Source organism: Emys orbicularis, chromosome 3 (genome assembly GCF_028017835.1).
Source record: "Emys orbicularis isolate rEmyOrb1 chromosome 3, rEmyOrb1.hap1, whole genome shotgun sequence".
NCBI lineage: Eukaryota > Metazoa > Chordata > Testudines > Emydidae > Emys > Emys orbicularis.
In genome coordinates this window covers 96,934,163-96,959,661 of record NC_088685.1, presented here as the reverse complement: position 1 = coordinate 96,959,661, position 25,499 = coordinate 96,934,163, and the positions used below count along the sequence as shown (strand labels likewise).

Genomic DNA, 25,499 nt, shown 5'->3' with positions numbered 1-25,499 from the left:
GGAGACTTTTTGATCTGTGGAGTTGAAGCTTTGGTGTTTTAAACATCCTCATACGTAGGTCAGGTGGTCAATTTTAATAATTGATTTGCTTAAAACTTGTGTAAAACTATAAAAAAGAACTTGACAAGTCATTAGTGGTAAATGGTATAACATTGGGATTATACTAACTAACATTGGTGCAGTCATTAGAACTTTTGGTAAAACAAGGAACAGTGAAGTAATAGGACTGTCCCACAGAGGTGGATTTACCATGAAACAAAAAGTGCGGTGGCACGGGGCCCCCAATGAAAGGGGGCCCCTGAAAATGCAGGACAAATCTCATCTGACAACCTGCCCCTGAGTCCCGGCCAGCGGCGCAGCAGGGCTCAGGCCAGCAGGCTGCCTGCATTCCGTGGCCAGTGGCCCCACGCCGCTCCCAAAAGCAGCTGGCTGCTGGCACGTCTCTGCTTGCCCCTGGTGGGGGGGAGGCGGCTCCATGCACTACCCCGCCCCAGGCAGCACACGGAGACCCGCTGCCCCATCCCCCCAAGGGGCGTGCAGAGACATGCCAGCAGCAGCACAGCATGGCTAAGGAGGTTCCCTGCCCGTGCTGCCTCCCTCCCTCCATGCTGCTCCCGGAAGTGGCCGGCATATCCCTGCGGCCCCTGGGTGGGTGTGTCTGCGCATTGCCCCCGCCCTAAGCTCCAACTCTGCAGTTCCCATTGGCCAGGAACTGCAGCCAAACTTCCTCCCAGAGCCTGCACTCCTCCCCCTTTCCCCCTCCCAACCCCCTGCCCCAGCCCAGAGCCCACACCCAAATTTCCTCCCAGAGCCTGCACACCTGAGCCCAGAGCCTGCATGCAAACTCCCTCCCAGTGCCCGACCCCTGCACCCCAACCCCCTGCCCCAGCCCAGAACCTGCACCCAGCACCCAAACTCCCTCCCAGAGCCTGACCCCCGCACCCTCTCCTGCACCCCAACCCCCAATCAAGGTACCTCACTTTATTTTCATTTACTTCCTATTACTTATAATATGGGAGAAGAATGAAGAAAAAAAGAATGAAAAACGCGGGGGGGGGGGGGGGGGAGATAAGAGAGAATGTTCTTTTTCTTGGCTGGTTCCTGTGCAGGGGGAGGAGGGCGAAAATGAAGCTGCGCACAGGGCCCCACTAACTCTAAATCCGCCACTGCTGTCCTGTACATCGACCGATAGGAGCTAAAACTCTCTCCCAAGCGGTACTTTCCATTAGAGTGCAGAAAGTGCACAGTGCAGTCCAAATGACCAGCTATCCTTCTTAATTACTAACCTACTCAACATTCTGAGTGGCTGCCCTTTATCATCCCTCACAAAAAGCAGTTAGTTCTAATTGTATAATTTGTCTTTTTTTCCGCTTAGAGATGGGCAAACTAGTTAGAATTAAAAAAAAATGCTAACTTGAACTTTAGCCCAAAACTGGCACCAAAACTTTTTTGAAAGTAGAAAAAATTTGGATTCTCCTCCTCCCTCCTCTATTCTTTGTTAATTTTCACACTGCTCTACACTTTCTGCTTTCACCTTGAACTAGACATGAAGCAATGAAATCCTGTACTAAGAGAGGCTAGTCTCATGGTATTTCTGACCTGGCTGGAAACAGGATGTACTAGGCATCTTATTAGATTTCTTCCTGCTGATTTCAAGCCTGATTATTAGACCGAAGAGGTTTGGAAAACTGTTGAGAACATCTGAATTCCTAAAATTTGCCCTTCCTTAATTCACTGACATGAAACTAAAGTGATTCTATGTATGAGCTTTAATAATCCTCTTGTTGTTTTTTTGCTAAAATTACAGCATTCTTGATGAAACCTGAGATTTCAGCATTTGTTTTAATGGTTCAGGCATTACTGCCAAATTTTGGGCAGCTCTGTGTGTGACATTTTATGCTATTTGATGTGCTATTAGAGGTTCCCAAAACTTATTGGTTCATATACCACCTTTTTAAAAAAATTGATGTGAAGTGATTAAATTCATGTGTACCATCAATGTTACATGTACCACAGTTTTGGAACCCCTGAGCTAAACTGCATGTTTACAGATAATTTGCATATCATTGTAAACTTCATCTTTTTAAAGAATAGTGTGGATTTAGTGCTGATGCAAGGCATTGACTTGAAAACTCTAGGGCAAAAATCCCACTGTTTACCTTTAGGTCAGCAGCAGGGCAAGTTTCTCACACACACTACACTCCCCGTATGCCACAACTTTGATCAGTGGAGGGGACTTCATCTTGAGCAGCAGTAGTTCAGGGCGTCTCTACCTGGTGCATCAATGCACACCAGCTGGGGGTGTAAATTCTAGTGTGCACCAGCATATTGTGCACTGACTGCTAGCATACACTAAAAGTTCCCTGGTGAACGTTGACGTAGTACTCTTTGGGTACGTCTACACTTACCGGAGGGTCCGGCGGCAGGCAATCGATGTTCTGGGATCGATTTATCGCATCTGGTTTAGACGCGATAAATCGATCCCGGATCGATCCCGGAAGTGCTCGCCGTCGACGCCGGTACTCCAGCTCGGCGAGAGGAGTACGCGGCATCGACAGGGGAGCCTGCCTGCCGCGTCTGGACCCGCGGTAAGTTCGGACTAAGGTACTTCGAATTCAGCTACGTTATTAACGTAGCTGAATTTGCGTACCTTAGTCCGAAGTGGGGGCTTAGTGGGGACCAGGCCTTTGAAATGGTACTACATCAACATGCGTTAGGGAACTTTTAGTGCGTAACACTCTGGTGCACACTAGAATTTACACCTCAGCTGGCATGCACTAATGCACTGTGCAAATAAGCCCAAAGTCTCCACGTCCTATGCAGTTCTTGGCTTCTCTTCTGAGTTTATCAATTAGTGCAACGAGTGGCTGTGAGTTTGTCATGTGGGAGCTGGAATGGAGACCCACCCAACTCATCTTTCCTAAGGGGCCAACAAGTATCCAATAGAAGAAACAACTTTTAATCCCTACTGAGCTGGACTGGATTCATACTTTATAGCTCATTAGCAATGCCCTGAGACACCCTGTCCAAAAGGAAGTGCTAAGGTTACAGCTCTATAAGGCTGGGCATCTTATTAATGAATGGCTCCTGGTGTGCTAGTTGAAGGCGGATGTGCCCATATAAGTATTATAATATATTTATTTATTTTGCACAACACAAAACCAAAGGGGTTTTCACAATTATTATAAACCAGTACAATAAAAACAGTTATAGAAATACTTACCTGGAAAAAGCAACAATGGGGTAAAAAGCATTTTGCAAACAAACATTGCAAAACAAAAGATACAATATAAGTAATAATAAGGGGAGGAAAATTGTGTTTGGTTGCTAATGCTTGTTGAAAATAAGTTAGGTTTGAGGAAAGCTTTGAAAGAACACTATCTGCACACAATAAAGTAGACTTACTCTTAGTCCTATGCCTACCAGCTAGCGAAGGCTTTTCAGTAGGCAGTAAGGATCAAAAGCTAGATAATGTTTACACTGCATGACCCACCTGATGTTGGTTAATTAAGGCGACTCCTTGAGAATAAAATACACAATATTTTGAACAGTGTTTCAAACAGTTTTCATAACAAGTGGACGTGAGGGAACAACTGAGGATCATTTGTTTTGTATAAGAAAATATGCTTTTACTATAGACACAAGGTTCTGAATATGTGACCTTTTCATTAAAGTATTAATCTTTTGGGTTTTTTTAGTCTAATGAAGAAGAATTGAACTGTAAATATTGCAAAATATAGGATTGCACTCAGCTAGAATGACATCATCCTCAGACACTTAGAATGTCTCTTTCAATAGATTGTGTTTGTTAAGATATGCTTTTTCCTTCAATTATGTCTGTTGGGTATGCACAGTTTTTATGCAAAATGCAATATTTTAGATAGGAACAGTTCTGAAGAGAAATTAGTCTGCTAGTGACTCTGTTAAAATGTCAGCTTGTACCCCAAGTTATGAATAATACACGTTGTGAGGGGAAACACGGTGATTAAAGACCCAGATGCTAAATAATATAAAATAATGTTTTGATTCATTTTCTACACTGTTTAACTCGTACCCCTTCATGCGCAGGACAAAAGGAAACAGTGCCTCCTCATCTACTTGTAGAACAAAATCCAAGGAAGAAGCCTGCAGCACTAGCTATTGAAGGCAAGTTTGATTCTTTTCTTCATCAATTCATTCACTGGTCTTGATTCTACTTTCCCATTGACTTTGATGGAGCAGGATCAAGCATATATACCAAAATCACTCCAGGGATTAAGTGTTTTCAGGATCGAGACCTAAGACTCTGACTGTGTGTAATCAGAGCTGCATGGACTGGCCCAGGGACCTGTGTGGAGGATCATTGACTTCAATGGGTCTACGGGAGGGCACCAGGGTCTTCCTGCCTGAATCAGATTGCAGGATTAGGACTAAATTTCTAAAGTGCATTGGGGTGTTTCAGGATGTAAGGTGCTACATAAATGTAAACGAGCATAATTATTATTAAATGACAATGATGGATTACTATTTCAGCAATTGCTATTTAGGAATGTTACTATATAATTCATTGTAGTTGTGAACAATATATCTTGCTCTATGTTTATTAAATTTACAGACTTAGACATCAGCTAAGTAAGTAAAAGATAAACAGTCACCCCCCCTAAAAAAGATCATATTTAATTGTTCTGTCATGGCATTTTGTAATTTACTCACCTAATAATAATGTTAGTAAAATTGATGTAATACTAATTCTGTTATTAAAATAGGACTATATTCAATCACTTTGAAAATATTACTGTAGCTTGCATTTCTGGTTCTATACCATTTCTCTGTCTCCCCTTCTAATTATTGTCTAAAGCCTCTGAAACCAGTAAACTCCATGTCATTCTCTTCTGTTGCCTGAAATAGCATGCGAGAATGGACAAGGCAGCAAGACCATAACAGCATTCAAAAATACTGTGCAGTCATTCAGTCACACCATGGCACTTCCTGATAATCTCTCATAGGGGATTTACTTTTATACTATCTAGAAGTTTCACAGTGTAAGAGAAAAATAGATGGGACTGAAGCCTCATGACTTAAAACAACTACAACATCATATTAAAATTTACCTAAATTTAGTAAATAGAAAGCTAGGGAATGGTTTCTGTGGAATTTATGGCTAGAACAAAGAGTTAAACTTGATTAGACAGATATGTGTAATCTTATGATTAGTCACAGTCAAAATAATTGGCCAAAAATAGTCAGGTGACTTGTTATCTCATTGCCCCAAATGAAGTTGGATGAATATTTCTCTATAAATACACTGTTCCCTTGTTTGACAAGAGTATAAATCTGTGGTTATTGTGAGACACATTATAGTCTATAAATAGATTGCAGTCCTGCCTACTTGAGGCAAAACATTTGAACCCTGCTTATCAGCAAAAAGAGGTTCCTACTGTGTTAAGCACTAAATGCTGTTATCCACCAATTAACCATAATGGAAAAAAGACATAATGGAAAAAGACTGCGCCATTTGTTGTGTGATAAGGGAAATCTTTAAATATAACTGTTGTACAATACGAACTAGTATCAAATTAATATTAAGTTCCTGATTTTCAAAATTATGAGCAATTACTGAGATTGTACATGGAAATGATCATTTATGTGTCTCACTGGTCATTTGTGTGTGTCATTAGATCATTTATGCATGCAATTACAGTAACTGTGAGTGCAAATTAGGCACCCATTTGGCAAACACAAATTGGGGACATATTGTATGCACAGAATTGCACAACTAATTTCTTTTTAAGGCTCAGGGTCTGGTCACCAGGACTGAATGGTATTCATTCAAGAATTTTGAAGGAAATGAAGAAGGAAGAGCTACTAACAAAAGTCTGATATAAATAGCTGATATTTTGCCACCAGTATGATATGTATGTTTGAGAAAGGAGCTCATTGGTGCTCAGAGGGACTGTAGTCCATGAAGTCTTATTCCAGAACTGGGCGGAAATAGTTGAGTAATAAACCACTGACCTAGGTGAAAGTAAGAATCACTAGCACAAAGCACTTGAACAAGCACTAACCAATTAATGAGTGTTATATGATAAGGAAAGACCAGAGAGGCCTTTGCAAATGATAATTAATTCTTTGAAATCAAGTGTTAACTAAATTGTTGGCATAAACAAGAATTAGTGCATCATTTATTTAATGTAGGACTTCTGATAAAATCACACACAGGAAGCAGATTAGGAAATTTGTTAGCCAGTTAGCAGGAATACAGCCCTTCTATGGATTAAAAACTGGTTGACAACAAAGAAAAAGAGTAGAAGTAGAGGAATACTTCTGTCAAGGCTGATTCCCCCTCTGGCACTTCGAGTGCAGAAGGTGGGGACCTGCAAGGATTTTAAAAATTAATACTGGCCACTCCAGGCTTGTATTAAACTCCCAAGGTTACAGCTTCTCTCTGACCTTGGATGGATAGATGCTGCCACCTTCCAAGTGCAAAAAACCCCTTTGGACCCAGGAAGGAGCACTTGGGAATTCCTCCCTGTGGGGTACCCTTAAGCCATTTCACCCCTCCCCCCCCCCCCGCGGGGAAGAGCTAAGAAAGGAAAGAAAGGAAACCAGCTGTTGCCACCAGCTAATTAAACAACATATGCACAAATCTCTTAGGACACCAAAAATCCAATCCTGTTCTTAAAAAAGGTAAATTTTATTAAAATCAAAAAGAAAGAAAATACATCTCGAACTTATGCTTTTGCTAGATTTAAAAAAACACTTACAAACTTTAAACATCAATAATAACCTTCTTGAGGTCCAGCTTAAAGGTTACAAGCAAAACCAAAGCATTTGGGGTTAGCACAGAGGACTCCACAAGCCAATAAGAAATAAATAGAAATAAACCTAATCACATCTTTCTAAACATTCCTAATCTACTTACATATCTAAATAGGTAGTTCTAGATATGATCTGATGATTTTCATATCTGGCCTTCAGCTTCTCACTAGCATAACTGCTCCCTTTTCCCCTCTTTCCTGGAGACCCACACCGGAGTTCCAGCCCTCCCATTGGCTCTTTTGGTCAGGTGCCCACTCCTTTCCTTTTACCTGTGGGCTTGTTAACCCTTTACAGGTAAAGCAAGTAGAGAATAGCTACTAAGAGGAATTTTATAGCTCTCTGTCTGGCTGGGTGTCCATAAAAAGAAGCTTGAAATGTCATTGTTAGGATAAGGACAGCACCAGAAGAGGGGCATGGGGCAATCCAACAGTTGATGGAAAGGAATATGGTTTATGAATTCCCTAGATTGGGGTGGTCAGTATATATATCTATGTACTGTCCCCAGTTCTGCCACTGACAATAGTATGTGATCTCGCCCCGGTCTCAACCTCTGTACTTCAGGTACCTCATCGGAAAAAATGGACGTAGCTACACCTCTTTGTGAAGTATTTTGATATTTTCAGATGAAAATCTCTGTCTCAGCCAGATCCAGTGTCCATTAGAAAAGACTGACCACTTTCTTCAGTGGACCTTGGATAATTACTAAGTATCATTATGTATTAAATTCCATCCATCCCCACCTGTCACTGCCACCTCTAATCTAACCTGTTGTTGCAAGTCTCAGATGTGGGGGAAATAAGGCTAGGCATTGCAAACCCTTATATGTTCTTCAAGGGTGGGCTTTGCAATCCCCTCTGATATTAACTTCTGGGTGCAACTGACCAGGCTGCTCACCCAATCTGGAAGGGAAAGACCAAATAATTACTCTGCTGATTTGGCTGGCTCTTTTAAAAAAATTAATTCTATTCTGGATTATACTCCCCAAAGTGCAATGGGGGATTTTGAAATTGCCAGTTTCAGGCCAGTTTTACAAAGGCAGTGGCGCAACAAGGACTGAGGAGCAAAAAACAACAACACTGAGTTTAAAAAAAAAATCAGTAAATATGAAGGTCTTGGTAGGTACATAGTTCAACAAGTGTTATGTACTTCAAGAGCTTCCTCAGCCATGGCATGAAGGGACATAGCCCCTTTTAAATCCTGTATTTTATCTGCCTTTGGAATTTTCATATGGATTTGGAAGCATTGCTCTCATCTCCATGTATTGCCATCTAGGGAAAGTAGGGGCACTGGTTGTGCTTTGAACAGGCCCAATTTCCCTGGCCCTGTTCGCTCTGACCTTAATATGCTCTTGTCTCTGTGTTCTCGCCCACTTCCTCTAACTCTGTTGCATTACTTTCCTCATTAGAACTAGAAGTTCTGCCACGTGTGTTCAGTTCCCTGCTGTTCTGTGTGTGGTTTTCTTGTTTCTGCTCACCAGTTTGCTTTGTTTTCTTCCCACAAATCACATTTCATAGAATCATTAGGGTTGGAAGAGACCTCAGGAGGACATCTAGTCCAACTCACTGCTCAAAGCCGGACCAACACCAACTAAATCATCCCAGCCAGGGCTTTGTCAAACTTGACCTTAAAAACCTCTAAGGATGGAGATTCAACCTAGGTAACCCATTCCAGTGCTTCACCACCCTCCTAGTGAAATAGTTTTTCCTAATATCCAACCTAGGCCTCCCCCACTGCAACTTGAGACCATTGCTCCTTGTTCTGTCATCTGCCACCACAGAGAACAGCCTAGCTCCATCCTCTTTGGAATCCCCCTTCAGGTAGTCGAAGGCTGCTATCAAATCCCCTCTCACTCTTCTCTTCTGCAGACTAAATAAGCCCAGTTCCCTCAGCTCTCCTCGTAAGTCATGTGCCCCAGCCCCCAAATCATTTTTGTTGCCCTCCGCTGGACTCTCTACAATTTGTCCACATCATTTCTGTAGTGGGGGGCCCCAAACTGGACTCTCTACAATTTGTCCACATCATTTTTGTAGTGGGGGGCCCAAAACTCCAGATGTGGCCTCACCAACGCCGAATAGAGGGGAATGATCACTTCCATTGATCTGCTGGCAACACTCCTACTAATGCAGCCCAATATGCCGTTAACCTTCTTGGCAACAAAGACACACTGTTGACTCATATCCAGTTTCTCATCCACTGTAATCCCCAGGTCCTTTTTGGCAGAACTGCCACTTAGCCAGTCGCTCCCCAGCCTGTAGCAGTGCATGGGATTCTTCCATCCTAAGTGCAGGACTGTGCACTTATCCTTGTTGAATCTCATCAGATTCTCATGCTGAAACTCATGGTGGAGGCTAAATTGGCTTTTGTTAGAAATGTGCATCTAGCTAACATGCTGTATATGACATATGGCATCTGACTGGCTCAAGGAGAAATTCCAGTTTACAGCCTCAGTTCATGAATATAACACTGGCGGAAATAACCAACGGTATCTAAATTAGTAAAGCCAATACAAACTTTGATAAATCTTCCCTGATATATGGAAGTGTGATTCTCTTGTATAAGTCACTGTGCTGGTATCTGGGCACCATTTATCAGTGACCTTTTTTTCCTTCAGACACATGGTATTTCATAATACAGTACATCATTTTTTTCCCTTTTGTACAATGAAATCATTTAAGTTTAAAACAAGTGAATTCTAATGCAAGTGAACCAACAGTTTAAATACAACAGAAAGCATTCCAAATCAATATACTGTATGCAATGTGTGCTCATATCAGCTAGTTTTTGTTGTGGTTCATATTTTCCTCTCTATTATGTGGCACAGAAGACAGCAAATGAGTCTAACCTCTATCTTAAATGTTCCAGGCCAAGAGATAGTGTGAAAGGAAAATAGACCAATGTCTCTGTTGGAAATACCATAATGCAGTGTGTTATGCTTTAACCCACCTTTCACAAGGAATCTGTTGGGTATAATCTAGAAATCTTTAACTAGATATCCTGTAGAAATATCTTTTATTAAATAAATGTGATTTTTTAAAAAGTACATTTGGGGTTTTTAGAGTATGTAAAACAAGTTATTTTAGTAACTCCCTGAATCCACTTTAAAGATAGCAAAAAATTTGAGATGATATGAACAAGGTTTCAAAGCAATAAACTGGTTGGTTTAGATTACAAGTTTTAGCTATAAACACTAATGATTTAGCTATGATGAGGAAAAGTCTAACTCTTCACTGTTTCAGAAAGCCCTTGACATTTTATCTAATGAAATGAGGCACTTCTGCAATTCTATTATTTTAATGATGAGAGGAAAAAATTAACCAGTCATTGGAAAGAACCTACTAAATTTTAGAACACTGGATTTAAATACATATATATTTGCATAGGGTTTCATTATGCAGATTTTAATCATTTAACATTATTTTTGTTCAAATTAGCACAACAGAGAAACTACATTAAAAATAAGCATTCACCAAAATTTACCTAACAAAACCAAACCAAGTATTTCAAATAAGTGGGTTTTTTTTTATTTTTTTAGTTTTCCAAATCGACACATGTAATTAGCAGCCCCTTCCATGTAAAAACACCATGACTGGGAAAACTTACTTGGATAAAGATGTGTTGCTCTTTGAGATACAATTATGCCATATTCCCTTACAGAGGCAAGGATAGCACTGCTTCAGAAGGAGCAGGCGTCAAGACCTACAATTCTTCTATTGGCTAGGCATCTCCTTTTCCCAAACCACAGAGATTCCTGGTCAGATGTTTACACCCTCCAAGGTGTCATTCCATACCCTTCCCAGCCTGTCCCCTGTGCTGCCCGAATGCAGACAGCACCGCCAGTGTTGATGTTGCCTCACCTACTTGGCTGTGCGCTCCTACCCCTCCTGAGTAGGAGTTGTAGCCACAAACGGGTGAATGCAAACCCAATCAGCATTAGCCACTGCAGCAATTTTCTGTGTACTTTATGACCCTTTTTCAGGTGATCATGCCACACACAGTGGCTCCTCTCTGGCTCTTGTCCCCACCAGCCACACACCCTGATTTCCCATTGTCCAAGAAAAGGGGCTGTTCTTGGCTACATAGCAGAGGCTAGCATGCCACCTATCTTTTTCCCCTGCGTGTACTTCCTGGCTTCATTAAACTGGTATTTGTGTTCTTTTGCTCCCCTCTGTGTTGTTTAGTGAGGGGAGCATATGGCCCCATGTTATTAACAAACAGTTTTTGTGCTTAATTCAACACAGCCATGAAATGGAAAGTCTGTAATCACTCCACGGGGAAATCATGAACTCTTGTGTGGGTCACATGAAAGCACCAGGAATTTCAGATGTGATAGTGCTACTTGCATACTTTCCACAGCTCTAGCAAATGTCTACATGTAGCAATCTTCAAAGCTTCCAAATAATATTTGAGATTCAGGTTTGAACACAGTAAAATAGCTTCAAAGACAAAATCAGGCAGTACAGATTCACCAGGAGCTCAAGTTTTACTGTGTCACCAGTGACCTCTGTGCCTCATTATTCCTTCACTTGCTTAGTCTAAGAAAACATTATATTGTACTGGTCGACTGAAATGAAAAAGTACAGTGTAAAAAAGATTTGCAGTGGTTACTGTACTTAATTTTGCCCCAGACATGCCCAGGTAAGCCAAACAAAAAGGCTTACATGTGAAAAGTAGCAGTTCTGCAAACATCAGATCAATTTGATTTGGATTTTCATGATCTTTATGGACTTTTCAGTAACTTGATCAACACAGACAGTGTTACTTCCCTCAGAAAAAAATAATTGGATCAAAAAAGACAAACTCATTTAAGAAATGGCTTTTTAAAGGGGCTTTTCAAGTCAAATTTGACCCCAAATTTAGATTTCATTTAAAAAACCTCTAAGTGTCCATGAAACTTAATATCAATAGCAATGTTACCATGAAGATTCTTTTAATTCCCCTTCAGTGTTTCAACCCAACACTGCAGCATTTTGCTAATGCATATGAAAATGACTAGAACCCAAAGTTCAACTGACCAGTCTAATTTTATTCTCCATGCTAAGAGAAATGCAAAAAAGGAATGGAACAGCATAAAGAGCAAAAATATAATTAGTCTTAACATTTAGAGTGAAATCTTGGCCCACACTAAAGTCAATTGCAAAATTCTGATTGACTTTACGAGGGCCAGGATTTCACTCTGGTTTAAAGAAAAGAGTTCTTAACAGATAAGGAAATTAGCTTTATTTTTAAATATAATTTTTGGTTTATCATATCTCTTGAAAAATATAAATTATGTGAGTTTAAGGGGTGCAAGTTGGTTTGCATAAAATTAAGTACAGACTTTTACCCAAAACTTATGCTGAACCTGAATGAAATTTTCTCTGAGGTTCTGATAACTAAATTAACTTTTGTTTTAGTCAGGTTGGCTTTCCTTTTTTTTTTTTTTTCTGTACATCTCTGTGTACTTCCTTGTCTCTGCCAAGACCAGAATCATTAGGTAAGAAAGGCTGCTGTAATATTTCACAAAACCAGACAATATCAAGTCTCCCATGAAAGCTCTTTTCCTGGGATTTCCAGACAGCAGGGGTTTTGATAAGTGCAGATAAGCTTTGTATAATCATCCGAACTTTAGGCACATTATCTGAACCAAACCATTTCCAAACCTTTTGACATTCACCCCCACTAGTTATTTTTACTTCTGTGTATTCCTCTCCACAACACACAATATTGATGGCAGTATTTTGGCACTTTCCTTACCTCCTCTTCTTAGAGGTGATGGATGAGCAGACAAGTTCTTTCAGAGTCAGCACTAATGTGACTGTTTGCAGCATCTGGGAAGGTCTGTGTGGATAAGAGACTCTCACAATGTCTTCCTCCTCCAGACAGGCTGTATCACTTGTGTAACACCATGCCTTGTAACTCAAGTGCATTCCTAAATTTAGATCTCCCTAGCATTGGCACAGCAACAGGCTGTTGTTACACCCAAACCTAGTTTGAAGTGGTACATTTTTTGCATGTTAATAATACTGTAACCTCTCCTCCCCCTGCCTTTCAAGAGGTACTTGACATCACAGGTAGAGAACAAGAGAAGCTGTAGAAGCAGATGAAGGAAATTCAAACTATTATATCTTGTTTTGTTTGTATTAAATCCACCTTCTTGCTTTTTCAGCAAATCTTTCAATCCCCTTCCTCCTTCAGAAATAAATCGAAACTAGTACTGAATTTTTCTTTGTGTCAAGCAATTTTTGTCAAGCAATTTTCCAGTAACCTATTCCGCATGTTGTTTATCCTTCATGTGTAATAGTTTTGCCTGTGTTTCCCATTTAGTGGTATGGTGGCTAGTGCTGCAGATGACATTCCAGATGGGGTCTAAAAAATACTCTATAAAATAAATTCTGAACTTCATCTCTCTGAGAAAATCTATTGTCTGTCTTCGGTAGAGTAGTGCTGAACTACTGTTTAGAAAATGATAATGCATAAGTCATTTTTCTTGATCAATCTCCTGGATGATTGTTTCTTATAGCATAAATTCCCTAGGTGGACTCCTGATTTTCCAACTAATTATTTTTATTTGTCTGTATTGAATTATATTTGAGGGCAGCTAGAGTAAGCTTCTGAATGATCAAAATCCTTCTGAATTTGGTTGTGTAACTCGCTGTTCAGTGTGTATTACATATCCCCATATAAGTGGTTGGTCCACAGAGGTTTATAAATCTGCTATAGCTTCTAGTTATAGGAATTAATCCTTTAGATTAACAGAAGGGATTCATTATTTTAGTGCTAAAGGCCATGAGTTCAAACCCTGCATGCAGCTTGAACAGGGTTGGCTAGTTTCATTTATTTCCTCTGCCTGCTATGTTAGGGTATGTCTACATGGAAGACTTTCCACATGTCTTACCATGTGTTTTTGCCCAACATCCCTTATTATCCACACTCAAAGCCCTTAGACACACAGCGAACCCAAGCTGGCATACTGGAGGAATGGGTCAGAGTGCACACTGAGCTGTGCTGTGACCCATCCCTTACCCCCCACTTCACAGTGTGGAGGTAGTAAAGGTGCAGGTACCTGGGCTCAAGTTTAGTTAGTCCTCCATTGCCATTCTCACAATTCCCTATATCTCTATTTTCTGGCCCATGTACCAAAAGCTACCTGTTGATTCATATACCCTCGCTTGGCATTTAGCTCTTCATGTTCCATTTAGTTATGTTTATGCTTGGAAGAAGCTCACCACATTCTATGCTTCAGATGTAGCAAGTTTTCTGTTGGCATTAGACGTACCTCTTAACTTGTCATGGTCCAAATGTGGAACGTGGTGCACAAAAAAGACCCAGTATGAAGGATACAGAAAATGTATTCATGCAGGACACTTAAAATTAGGTGGGATTCCTTCTTTTACTGTAAATAACTCTTTCTATAACCTCAGTTTAATGATTCCTTATAATTTGCAACAATAATAGTAAGGGACATCGAATGTGTGTAAAACCCTAGATAATTTTGGGGCTACAATGAATGACATCCCTCAGCATGTGGTACACTGGAGAAGGGTGGCAGTGGCAATTTATTCTAGTAGAATACATTTGTTGAATGACTTTGAAAGAAAACAGTTGTGTTCAGTATGGGATTTCTCCCAGTCCTACAGGCCCCCCTTGTGAAATCGGACTTCCCAAAGGCATTTCCCTCCCTTTTTAATGCAGATATTCTAAGGGCCCTTCCTCTGAGCACCTGTGCAAGGGGAAAGGAAAGCTGAGCTGGAGTTAACTCCTTTTTCATTGTGGAGCAGGTACCCTGCACCCTGTCACAGGAACACATTTGCATTTAGGTTTGATTTGGTAAGAATTCTAGAATTGGGATCTGCAGTTAGAGCTAGATTGTGTTTCCTGTCTGTCAAGGCACAGGTTGCCTTTTCAGAGCACTACAGGAATCTCTGAACATGGCAGATCTGATTGGTGCTCCGCTTACTCTTCCTGCCCTCAGGAACAGTGAACAGAGCACCAATGACGGGATTTTGTGCTGTCTGATGCATTGATATGTGGTGAACCTGAGTTGCAGCCACACTGTCATCTCACAAAGGAAACATTAACACAATGGCTGAACATTATTTTTTTTTTAGTATTTTCTCACTTCATGTAGTGCTAAGTCACTTTCTAGTTCTTCCAAATTGAACATCAGTGGTTTCGATAATGGGTCAGATCCTGAGAAGCAGCCTGATCCCCATTGGATCATTCTGGTGGCTGAAATTAGACAGAAAGCAACTGAGTTTCCCTAGCCAAGGTTCCCACTTGCCCCTGTTTTAGAGCAGAGGGAAAGGGACTAGTAGAGAACCAGTCCCAGGATCAGTGGAAGCTGGGAATAGATGAGAACGTGGCTCAACATCAAAAGTCATATGCTCACATTTTTTATGTTGTTATGTATATTTTCTTTACCTCTAATAATGCCCATATTGCTTATTGCACAAAATTTTTGAACTTTGCATTGCTTGATCAGTGCCCTTGTTAACCATATGCGTACGTATAAGCAAATCATTACTTCATTTCTAACCAATGGTCAGTTTAAACTTGATCATGATTAACTGGGGACTAAATGGGGGAACATGAGACACACACAAGCAGCTGGGTGAAACAGTTTGTAGAAGAATCACAAGGGACTCATCTTTGGTTTTCCCAAGTCAATAAAAAAGGGTGAAAATGACCAAATATATTTAAAATGGATTAAATCTTGAGAAAGTGCTCAACATTTAACCAGGGATTTATCATGTCTGCTAGAAAGTCAGAACCAATTTGGTTCAGTAAGATTCCTTCATGTTGATAAACAAGTCCCCCTATTTTATGCAATGTTCTCTTATTTGTGAAACCAGTTGACAAAGACCAAGGGGTTTATAACTTCTAAGAAAATGTCTATTTTTGTATCAGTCACATATTTTTCTTTGCTTCTTTAATTTCTGAAAGTATGCAGTGCAGTATTTGTAATGGACTTTTTTGCATTCCCTGTTTTAAGAATGTTCTTTTTTATATATTTTCATGCAGAAGAAAAGCCTCTTGCGATAGCTAAGGAAGTGAAAAGTAAGTAACTTAATTTTTTTCTTTCTCTTGATGTTAATTTATGCAAGGGCTAATAGTATATTTGTTTCTTGGATCTGCTAGCTTCAGAAAAGCTTCTTCTACCCCGGAACAATTTTCAAGGAAAGAAAGAGCTCTGACTTTATGGACTCATGATATTTTGTATGTGCTATTCTATATAACAATATAGGCTGGCTTCTTGTACATATTCATAATAGCAAAGCATCACAAAATAAAAAACTATAGCTCTGCTAACTCAGCTGATACCCATAATACACAACTTGAAGAGGCAAACCTGGATGGCTATGGGGTGGGCAGTACAAAGGGCATATGTTTGCTGTTATTTACTAGCATTTAGTGGGAATTCATTCCCTAACAAAGAGAGAGAAAGACGATAGGAAATGAGTTTCCTGATGTCTCATACCTAATTCTATTCTACCGATTAATAACACGCACGCAATAAGTAATTAAATTGTTGTGGCCTTCATAGAGCAAAAAGCTAATTTCCACTGTTGCCCAGTGAATCCATAAAATAGAGAGAAATGAATTTAAAAGATTATCATGTTCTTTAGTAGACAATGGTTTAACTGCAATTCACCATGAATAGCAGATATCTTGTAATGACAGTTTTAAAGGTCCTATTCATAAAAATGTTATGAGGGTATATTATTTATATAGGCTTTTGATGGGATTCTGCACTTATTGCTGAGTATCTCTTGCAAGTTTTTCTATTGTCATTCAGGTTTTATAAGGGAAGCACTAAGTCAGAACAAATGCAGGGTTACTGTATCGCTTCAAAAATTGTATTTATAGTAGGTCAATGGGTATAATTGATTGAATAAGTGCCTATTTCTTAAATAATTACTGGTGCACACACTGGCTCCAATTCTATCCTCAGCTTTGTGTGGACTCACTGGAATATAGAGTATGTTTATATATTTGAGGGGATGACAGTAGCGTTTTTAATAAGCGACTAATTGGTCTAGATTTGCATGTCTTCTCCATTGCATGGACATTGCATGCAGATGTACGTTTTCCGCATTGTGATGGCAAATCTTCCAAAGCATACTTCAGTTGGCCAAAACCAGGCAGATTTAATAAAACACAGCACAGAGGGAATGTGTACCATCTGAAACAGGTTGATCTACCCAATGGCACAGTTTGGCCCAATACAAGTGTAGTCATCTGTCACAAGTCGTCATGGTTTACCAACGTGGAGGCCATAGAGATAAGACACATCTGGGTAGATAAGTCCTCCCACAGCTATGCTGTCTTTTGCCTTACTCTCTGTTTAAGTATCGGGCCTTGTTCGGGTCTCTTACCTTATTGTTTTATAAAATGTGGATCATCGTTCTTTAGTAAGATATAAAAAAAATCAACTGAATTTCTTTTAAATCTTTTCTTAGGAACAGAAGAGGAAAAGAGGATAACCCAAGAGAAGAGAGCTATTCCTGAAACTAAAAAGAAAGGTATGGAATTGGAAAGTTTGTTGAGAGACTGATCCCATTGAAATCAACGGCTAAATTCCCATTAACTTCAATTGCGGCAGATCAAACTCTAAACTTGCAGTACCACAATGCTCTCCTATTGGATGATTTTCCCATACCTTAACATCACCATCCCATGTTTTACTACTTTTTCAGTTTGTATCAATATTTTAAAGCTTTTCCTGGTTGACAAGCCAGAGAACCAATGGCAAACATGGTGGTTTAGCCCCCCGGTTGTGAGGCTGTCCATGGCAATTTTAATGGTTGTCCCTGATATAACAGGACATGGCTATATTGCCATATGTGAAAATGGTGGGACATGTAGCTTTGTACTCTGCATGCCAGTTCCAATGACATCAGTACCATGTTGTTTTGATAGTAATGAATAAGATTTGCAGCTACCACTGGTAACTTAAATTAAAAGGTACGACATTCCTGCACTGATGAGTCTCGCCTGGCCTTTCATGAATTATTAAGGGTCCAGAATATCCAAAGTTGATGCTTACCGATTAATTTTCATTTTTTATCTGATTGCTTTGTAACTAGGTGTGTGCAATGTCTAGATGGGAATCATCTGATCTAAACTCAAAAATAAGTCACATTTTTTCAGCATGTGCCCACCAGGGCTTGGGTGACTGCATATTTGAATGTGTGATTCATAGTTCTAGCATATCAAATGACTTTCTCTAATTAAATGTTAGAAAAAGAAGAGGAAAAAAAGAAATCCCCTGAGAAGGCTGTCCCTGAAATAAAAAAAGCAGGTAAGAAATTGAAATTTGTCAGGTTTTTCAATAGACATTTGATTATTTAATATATGTATTTTCAGTTTTTAAACATTTAAAATAGGTTAATATGTAAATTCCCATTACTTAAGACTGCAGGGTTCCCTCTTATTCTGTGGATTTGAGATTTGGACAGAAATAAGTCATCCTCTCCCCACTTCTAACACCAAATTAAGCTGTGGCATAAGTAACACCACTCAATGTAGTCAATGTTTGGTATAGCTAATGGATGCTTGATTTAAAAAAAAAGTAGTATATGTAAAGGGGGATTCAGCTATGGCCTTAAATTTTTCAGGGATAGTTTTTTCATATTCAAATAATTGTAGGTGCAAATGGTAACAAGTAGCAGAGAAAATAGGCAGTTAGTTGTCTAAGAGGCTTTATGCTGGGAGAAATGAGTTGTGTTAAAAATAATATTAACAAACGTGCTTTAACATGTTAAATACTACTTAGTGTAGACAAAAGCAGAGTTGTTTTTTTTTAAAGTGATAACTAGGAACAAATGTTTATGTCCTGTCTACACTAGAATTTGCAATCATTGTTGTAATGATTTAGTGTTGACACATATTCAAGCATGTTTAAAATTCAAATGAAGCTTCTTCCCATGTCATTTTAATATCTTTCATTTCTGCTTTTATTGTGCATTTCCAAGTTTTCCTTGGTCTATCTCACCCCATCGTGCCCTGGGAATTCCTGTCCAGTGCTTGTCTTACGTTGTTTGATTCTTTCCTTCATGTATGTTCTAGCCATCTTTATTTTTGTTTCATAATTTCCTGTCCTATCAATTTCTATTTCTTCCTTCTCCAAAGCTCTTCATTTGTCATTTTTTTTCTGGCCATCTAATGTTGAGGATTTGTCTAAGGCAGCTGTTTAGAGAAACTTGAAGTTTAGATAATAAGGTCTTGATAAGTCTCCAGATTTCAGTACCATTCACTAAGATAGACTTTACAATGGTGTTAAATAGTCAAAGCTTAGTTAGGAGGGCAAAGATTCTGTTTCCCTAGATTGGCTTTGGGGTTGCAGAGGCATGTCTGGTTTTCTGTCGGTTCCATCTTTTTTGCTCATAGCGCTGTCAAGAATTGTGAAGTGTCGGACCTCTTCTATGCCAATCTCATAAAGTGTTATTGGTGTTTCTTGTTGGGTGTTGATTCTCATGGTTTTCATTTTCTCTGTGTTGATTTTCAGCCCTACTAATTGTGCATAGGTCTCCAGATAATTTGTATTAGCTTACTTTTCTCCGTGGGTCATCAGGTTGATGATGTGTTACTGTCTCTGCTCCATTCTTGTTACGTACAACCTCTAAAGTTCTTATCCATTTGCGCTGAATTGCAATGTGATCAATTTTGTTCCCTGTTCTGTGGTCTGGCTACCTGCCAGTTATCTCACTAGTATAGTGAGGGGAAATAGTTCCTCCAATGATCAGATCATTCATTCCACAAAAATCAGCAAATATTTCCCCATTTTTGTTCATTTAACAAAGGCCTTGTTTCCCCATAATTACTTCCCTGCCTGTATTGTTGCTCCCCCCCTTTAGTGTTCATGTCTCCAATTACCAGGAGGACATCCCTTTTCAGGACCTTGGCTACTTCTGTTCACAGAAGTTTTCTTGTTCCCGTTGGCTAACTTGATTTGTTAGAGAGTAGCACTGAATGCTACTTTCTGAAACTTTGATGTAAATTGTGCTGTTATAATCCTGTCAGGCTTTTAGCTCCCCTCCTTTACAGTATCATATTATGCCATCTCTATGTACATTACCCGCTGCCAGGAATGAGGACTTGCCGCTGTACCTGCCCAGTCTCTCGGGAGCCTATGAGCACAGCTGAGCCACACCAGGACTGCCTGATTGACTACTCCGCCTCATTGGTTGAGAAAGTCAGCAAGCCTGCTCTTAAGCCTAACAGCAACAACTGATCTGTGGCTTCTCAATACACACACCCACAGCTGCAACCTCTCCTTGTCTCGCCTGTTCCTAACCTTACTCCAGCCCTGATCCTGGCTTGTTCCCAACCTTGCTACTGTCCTTCCAGTCTGCTCCAGCCTTGCTTGGTCCCTGATTCCTGGTTCTTGGCTTGGAACTCCAGCTCTGACCATGTCTGTGCTAGGCCTGACCACCCACATCCCGGTTCAGGACATTGGCATTCAGTAGCCCAGAATATAGTAGAATGTGTCCAGGTGACAGTTATTTGTCATGATGTTACCCATCTCACTTCACTTAGGCCTACTATATCTAGTTTATATTTGTCCATTTCTTTTGTTACTTGGGCTGTTTTACTAGACTTATATAGTGTCTGCATGTTCCACATACCGATTTTGGTACGGATTTAGGATGGAGCAGATTCGTCAGAGGAGTAGCTTCCTTTTAGGTTTGGTCACTTTGCATCATCATCTTTCTTCTAGGTCTAACTGAGTTGAGTTGAATTAGGCTCAGTTTGTTGAGCTGAGCAGTAGTGTAGGTTTCCATAACAGCTTTGGTTTTTTATGGGAGCAGTTGTTAGCCCACTCCCAGCCAGGCCCTACCAGGTAGATTGGTGGACTGCCTTTGGTCTGGTTTCTAGTCTTCAACCTGGCCTGGGTGGCCTTACCAGTTATATTACCACTAGCATAGCTCTCAGGGTCATGGGACCATGCAAGCTGTCCCACCATATCAAGGCATAGTCCACGGAGAAGGAAACTACATTACATGCCATGTAATTCAGAAGTGAAACATCTGGTTTTGATGCTATCTCCTTTTGAACCCCTAAAAGCAGGAAATCATAATGGAGGAGACAAATTACAATTTACAGTGTTGCCAACTCTCATTATTTTTATCACACATCATGCATTATTTGGTGTTTTTCTTAAAGCCCCATCTGCTGGAGTCGTGTGATTAAGGGAGTATCTCAGCTTTTTATTTAAAAAAAAAAGTACTTGTCTACTCTCATGATTAGGGAGAAAGGCTTGAAAACAGAAACCCTAAAGGCCCACAACCACAGAAGGCAAATAAAAAGAACCCACAATTTATTGTTTTAACATTATTGTAATTTTCGAGCTAATCTCATGACTTTTTGGGGTCTGCCTTATGATTTTTTAACACCTGGGGCAACTAACTCTAGCAGTATTGTTCTAGTGTACACATAAGGATCTTTAATGCTTTGCAGTTTGTGGATGTAAGCTCATGTGATACAATAGGAAGGAGGTTACTGATAAGGCTGCTGAACTCCAAAATGCAAAGGATTAAAGTAACAAAGACAGGGACTTTTATACTAATTCTTAAAGAAGATATATCCACTCAAAAGACAATAGTAGAACTTACAATAACATCTCTATTAGTCATGTATACAAATAGGGCTGATCTATTCATGAAAAACCTTATGAAGAGTAGCTCAGAAAAAAAGCATTTATGAATGCCCATCTTGTGATACCAAGGTTTGATTATTTTTTTTGAGAGGTGTTGAGTACTCACAATTGTAATAACAGTTAATGGGCACTTAGATGCCATGGTGATGATCACAGTATAAGAATAGAATGGAACAGAGCCTAACACCACAATGAAAGGGTTAAAACCAGGATCAGAGGAAGCATTATCAGAGCCAGGCCTACAACTCAGGTATTCCTGGCATGAGCTATGCTTTCTAATTATTCAGATCTCATGTTAAATTAAATCATAAACTGGGAGGATATATATTCCATAGTTTGCTGAAGTATAAAGTTAAATTGTATCTTTAAATGTATAAATATAGAATTAAAAATAAAATATCATAACTTGAGATGGCAATTCAAAATGACCCTTATAACTTTATTCTGGCTCCAAACTTGCTTTTCATGTGAGATTATTGAATTTTAAAAGATTACATTTTATCGTCAAACTGCAGTATAAAGTTATTAACATGTTCATCTTCAGAAGCCGTTACTGAACCTTGTGAGTCATCTTAACGATGCTGGAGAGAGAGAAATTAAACAATGCAAGACAGTCCCACATTTCTGTCCCTTTTTTTAGCTCCCTAATTTGCTGCATTTTTGAAGACTTTTCTAGCCTTTGTGTTAGAAGATGGTAATCCATAATATATTCTAGTTACACATGTCGCTGTTATTTGTCATTGGACTTGCTCTTTGAATTCATGTTCTCTTTTTCAGCATTGAGTGGCAGCATCTATTGTTATCCCCAGAAGGTTTTAAACCTGCAATAATTGCCACATTTGATCAACAGGATAGTACGTATAGCCCAAAGTTTAAAAATGAGCAATCTCAGCGTGTGGTTCTATTTACATGCTTTGGGCAGATACAACAGAGTTTGCTGAATGGTGAACCTTGGAAGGCTTGAACTTTCAGTCTGAATAAGCAAACCAAAAGCAGGATGATGGGGATGGTTTCCTATTTTATTATTTTTACCTTTTCCAATTAAAAGGACAGGCAGTGTCTATTGCATTAAAAACAAGCTCCTTGCCCAGGCCTTCAAAGCCCTGCTTTACCTCTCTACTGTCTACTTCTCTGCTTTTGTCTCTCTCTGCTTCCCATCAACTCTTTCATTTCCGTTTGTGCCTTTCATGCTTGTTTCTGCACTGTCTGTGCTGCATGGCCCGTTTATACCTGGAACGTACTTCCTGAAACCCTATCCCCCCAAATGGGCTTCATCCTGTCATTCAAATCCCTCCATAAAACTCACAGCTTCCACAAGGCCTGTTAACGCAGTCTCTTCCTACAGTGAAATGATGGACTGTGTGTGTGGTTGAGACTGAGAGGCAGAGAGAGATTCTATATAAATAATAAGAGCCTCAAAATAATGCTTTGAGGGCAACTCTGCCCCTGCCACCCACCTTTTCCCCAGCTAAAGGGCAACATTTTACACTTCACAGCATATCCTTTATATTTTCTGATTAATGTTTTAAATTAGTGCAAATTAGAAAACGACAGGGTTGTTGTTATTTTGTCCATGTTGCAATTTTACCCCTTGCATTACATGAATGTACTTTTGCACATCTCTGTACTAACTGCCAGTGGCGTTGGAACAATTTTTTAGCAGGGATGCTGAAAGGCCAGTGAACAAAACCTTAAACCCTGCTGCATCCCCAGCACCCCTAATTGAAGCACCCCAGCTAACTGTCTCTCTAAGGCAGGGATCGTTAACCTTTGGTACGTGGCCCATCAGGGAAATCTGCTGGTGGGCCGGGATGGTTTGTTTACCTGCAGCGTCCGCAGGTTTGACCGATCGCAGCTCCCACTGGCCATGGTTTGCCGTTCGAGGCCAATGGGGGCTGCGGGAAGTGGTGGCCAGCACATCCCTCAGCCCGCACCGCTTCCCACAGCCCCCATTGGCCTGGAGCGGTGAACCGCAGCCAGTGGGAGCCGCGATCGGCTGAACCTGCGGTTGCTGCAGGTAAACAAATCGTCCCGGACTGCCAGCGGATTTCCCTGATGGGACGTGTGCCACAGGTTGCCGAACCCTGCGCTAAGGTGTATTTGTTTGTTTGCAGGCAAATTCTCTCCCTTTCTTAATCCCCTCGTGTCATCTCTCTTTCTCTCTCTCTGCTGCAGAGTAGACTAATATTGAATGTGCTCAGTACAAAATGAATTGGAGGATTCTTAATTAGCTTTTAAAAGTGTATTGGAGATAAAACACATTAATCCTCTGACCTTCCGTTAGTACAAAAACATTGTGCTAATTGTTCTGAAAAACAGATAATTCTGTTGTTATAAACTCAGAGGTCTCGCTTAAACAAACATAATTGGCAGAAATAAGGCCCTGGCACAATCCTATTTAAAAACCCCTTCTCCGCTAGACTGGACAAATATAGAGCCATATCTGTGCACATTCATGAAGGAGTCTTGCTGAGAAGCAGTCTGGATGGGGTAACAAGAACAATGGCCAAGATTTTCAAAAGTGAGCTGTGATTTTAAGTCCCTCAATTTTGGGGTGTCCAACTTGAAATGTGATTGAGAAAGGAGCCTGCTTGTTTATTTTTATCCTTTGGAAGGTAGGTGTTCAGTACTTCGTGAAAATCCATCCTCTTGGAAGAGAGCCTGTTACACAGAACGTACAAATGGCATTTAGCAAAAACAGCTACTGCTTACAAATATAGGGACTGATCTGCTCAGGAAGAGGCTTAGAATCTCTCAGAATCTGGCCTGTGCAGACAAATCCTTTGTGAGTGTCATGCACAGGTGCCCACCAAAAAAACAACAACCCAGAATGGAACAAGGGAGGTCCTCAGTGCAACAAGCTGCTTATCATAGATCAGTGTGTGTGATGTGCCTATTTGTACTCGGACAGCCCTGACAAGGCAGCGGCCCCTCTGCACTCCCACCATGGAGATTATTCCTGTGCTGGACAGGGATAATCCGGTGCGCTGCCTGCTCTCAGAATACCAATGTCTTTTAACCCTGCCTTTGTTGTATTCAAGTGAACCTTCTTTGGGGACATTTAAACAATGAGGCTGCATTTGCCCTCAAATGTAAAGATTAAAATTATTACCTTGATACTGTCATGTATCTGGAATATTCACCTATGCGGGTTCAGTGAGGCACTCTACTGGGAGGAATGGCTGTGTCCTCTGTGTTTGGAGGAGGGATGTTATAATAGCCTTGCAGGGAGCAGAACTGAGGTGCTCAGGGATGAGGGGACAGGGCCTCTCTGTTGCTTTTTTTGCATGGTCTGATGGCAGGCATATTGTTCTTCACTCTGTGCTGTTTAATGCCAGTCTTCGCAACTTGCAAAAGGGCACAGATACATGGGAAATGAGGAGAAAAGGCCATTCTATTCTCCCACAGTTTGGCCTTTGCTACTCTGCTTTATAGAGGCAGACAAAGAAATCCCTATGACCAGTTTTTAAATTCCTGATCTGCACAAAACCCTTCATTTGTATGGCTTCCCTGCCCACATTTACCTGGTGCATTCCTCGTGTTATATAGTTGTTTTCTACCGATAAGAGAAATAGTGGTGACATCTGGTGGCCAATTATCTATTCTTTTCTTTTCTCTGCCTGCTTTTTCTGCTACTGAACATTACCATATGTAAAAAGCAACAGAGGGTCCTGTGGCACCTTTAAGACTAACAGAAGTATTGGGAGCATAAGCTTTCGTGGGTAAGAACCTCACTTCTTCAGATGCAAGTAAACCTCACTTGCATCTGAAGAAGTGAGGTTCTTACCCACGAAAGCTTATGCTCCCAATACTTCTGTTAATCTTAAAGGTGCCACAGGACCCTCTGTTGCTTTTTACAGATTCAGACTAACACGGCTACCCCTCTGATACTTGATTACCATATGTAAGTGTTCCTTCTTAAAAGAATGAATTAGAGATTTGTAGCTCTTATTTATGTCTGTTCCTCTCCCAGCCAACCATGCTGCAATGGTCACTCCTGCAAGGTGGTACACCCTGGAACAATGCTAAAATGCCAGCCAAACATGAAACCCTTCTCGGAAGT

At 40.3% G+C, this 25,499-nt stretch overlaps 1 protein-coding gene across 1 annotated transcript in view; it reads left to right on the top strand.

Annotated features, from left to right (window-relative positions):
- TRDN (triadin) overlaps positions 1-25,499 on the top strand; it is a 261,031-nt gene that overhangs the window by 97,420 nt on the left and 138,112 nt on the right. Inside the window, exons 12-15 of the mRNA XM_065401998.1 lie at positions 4,069-4,146; positions 15,799-15,834; positions 17,238-17,300; positions 18,020-18,079. Coding sequence (XP_065258070.1) covers positions 4,069-4,146; positions 15,799-15,834; positions 17,238-17,300; positions 18,020-18,079 — 237 coding nt within the window. The remainder of the gene's footprint in view (positions 1-4,068; positions 4,147-15,798; positions 15,835-17,237; positions 17,301-18,019; positions 18,080-25,499) is intronic.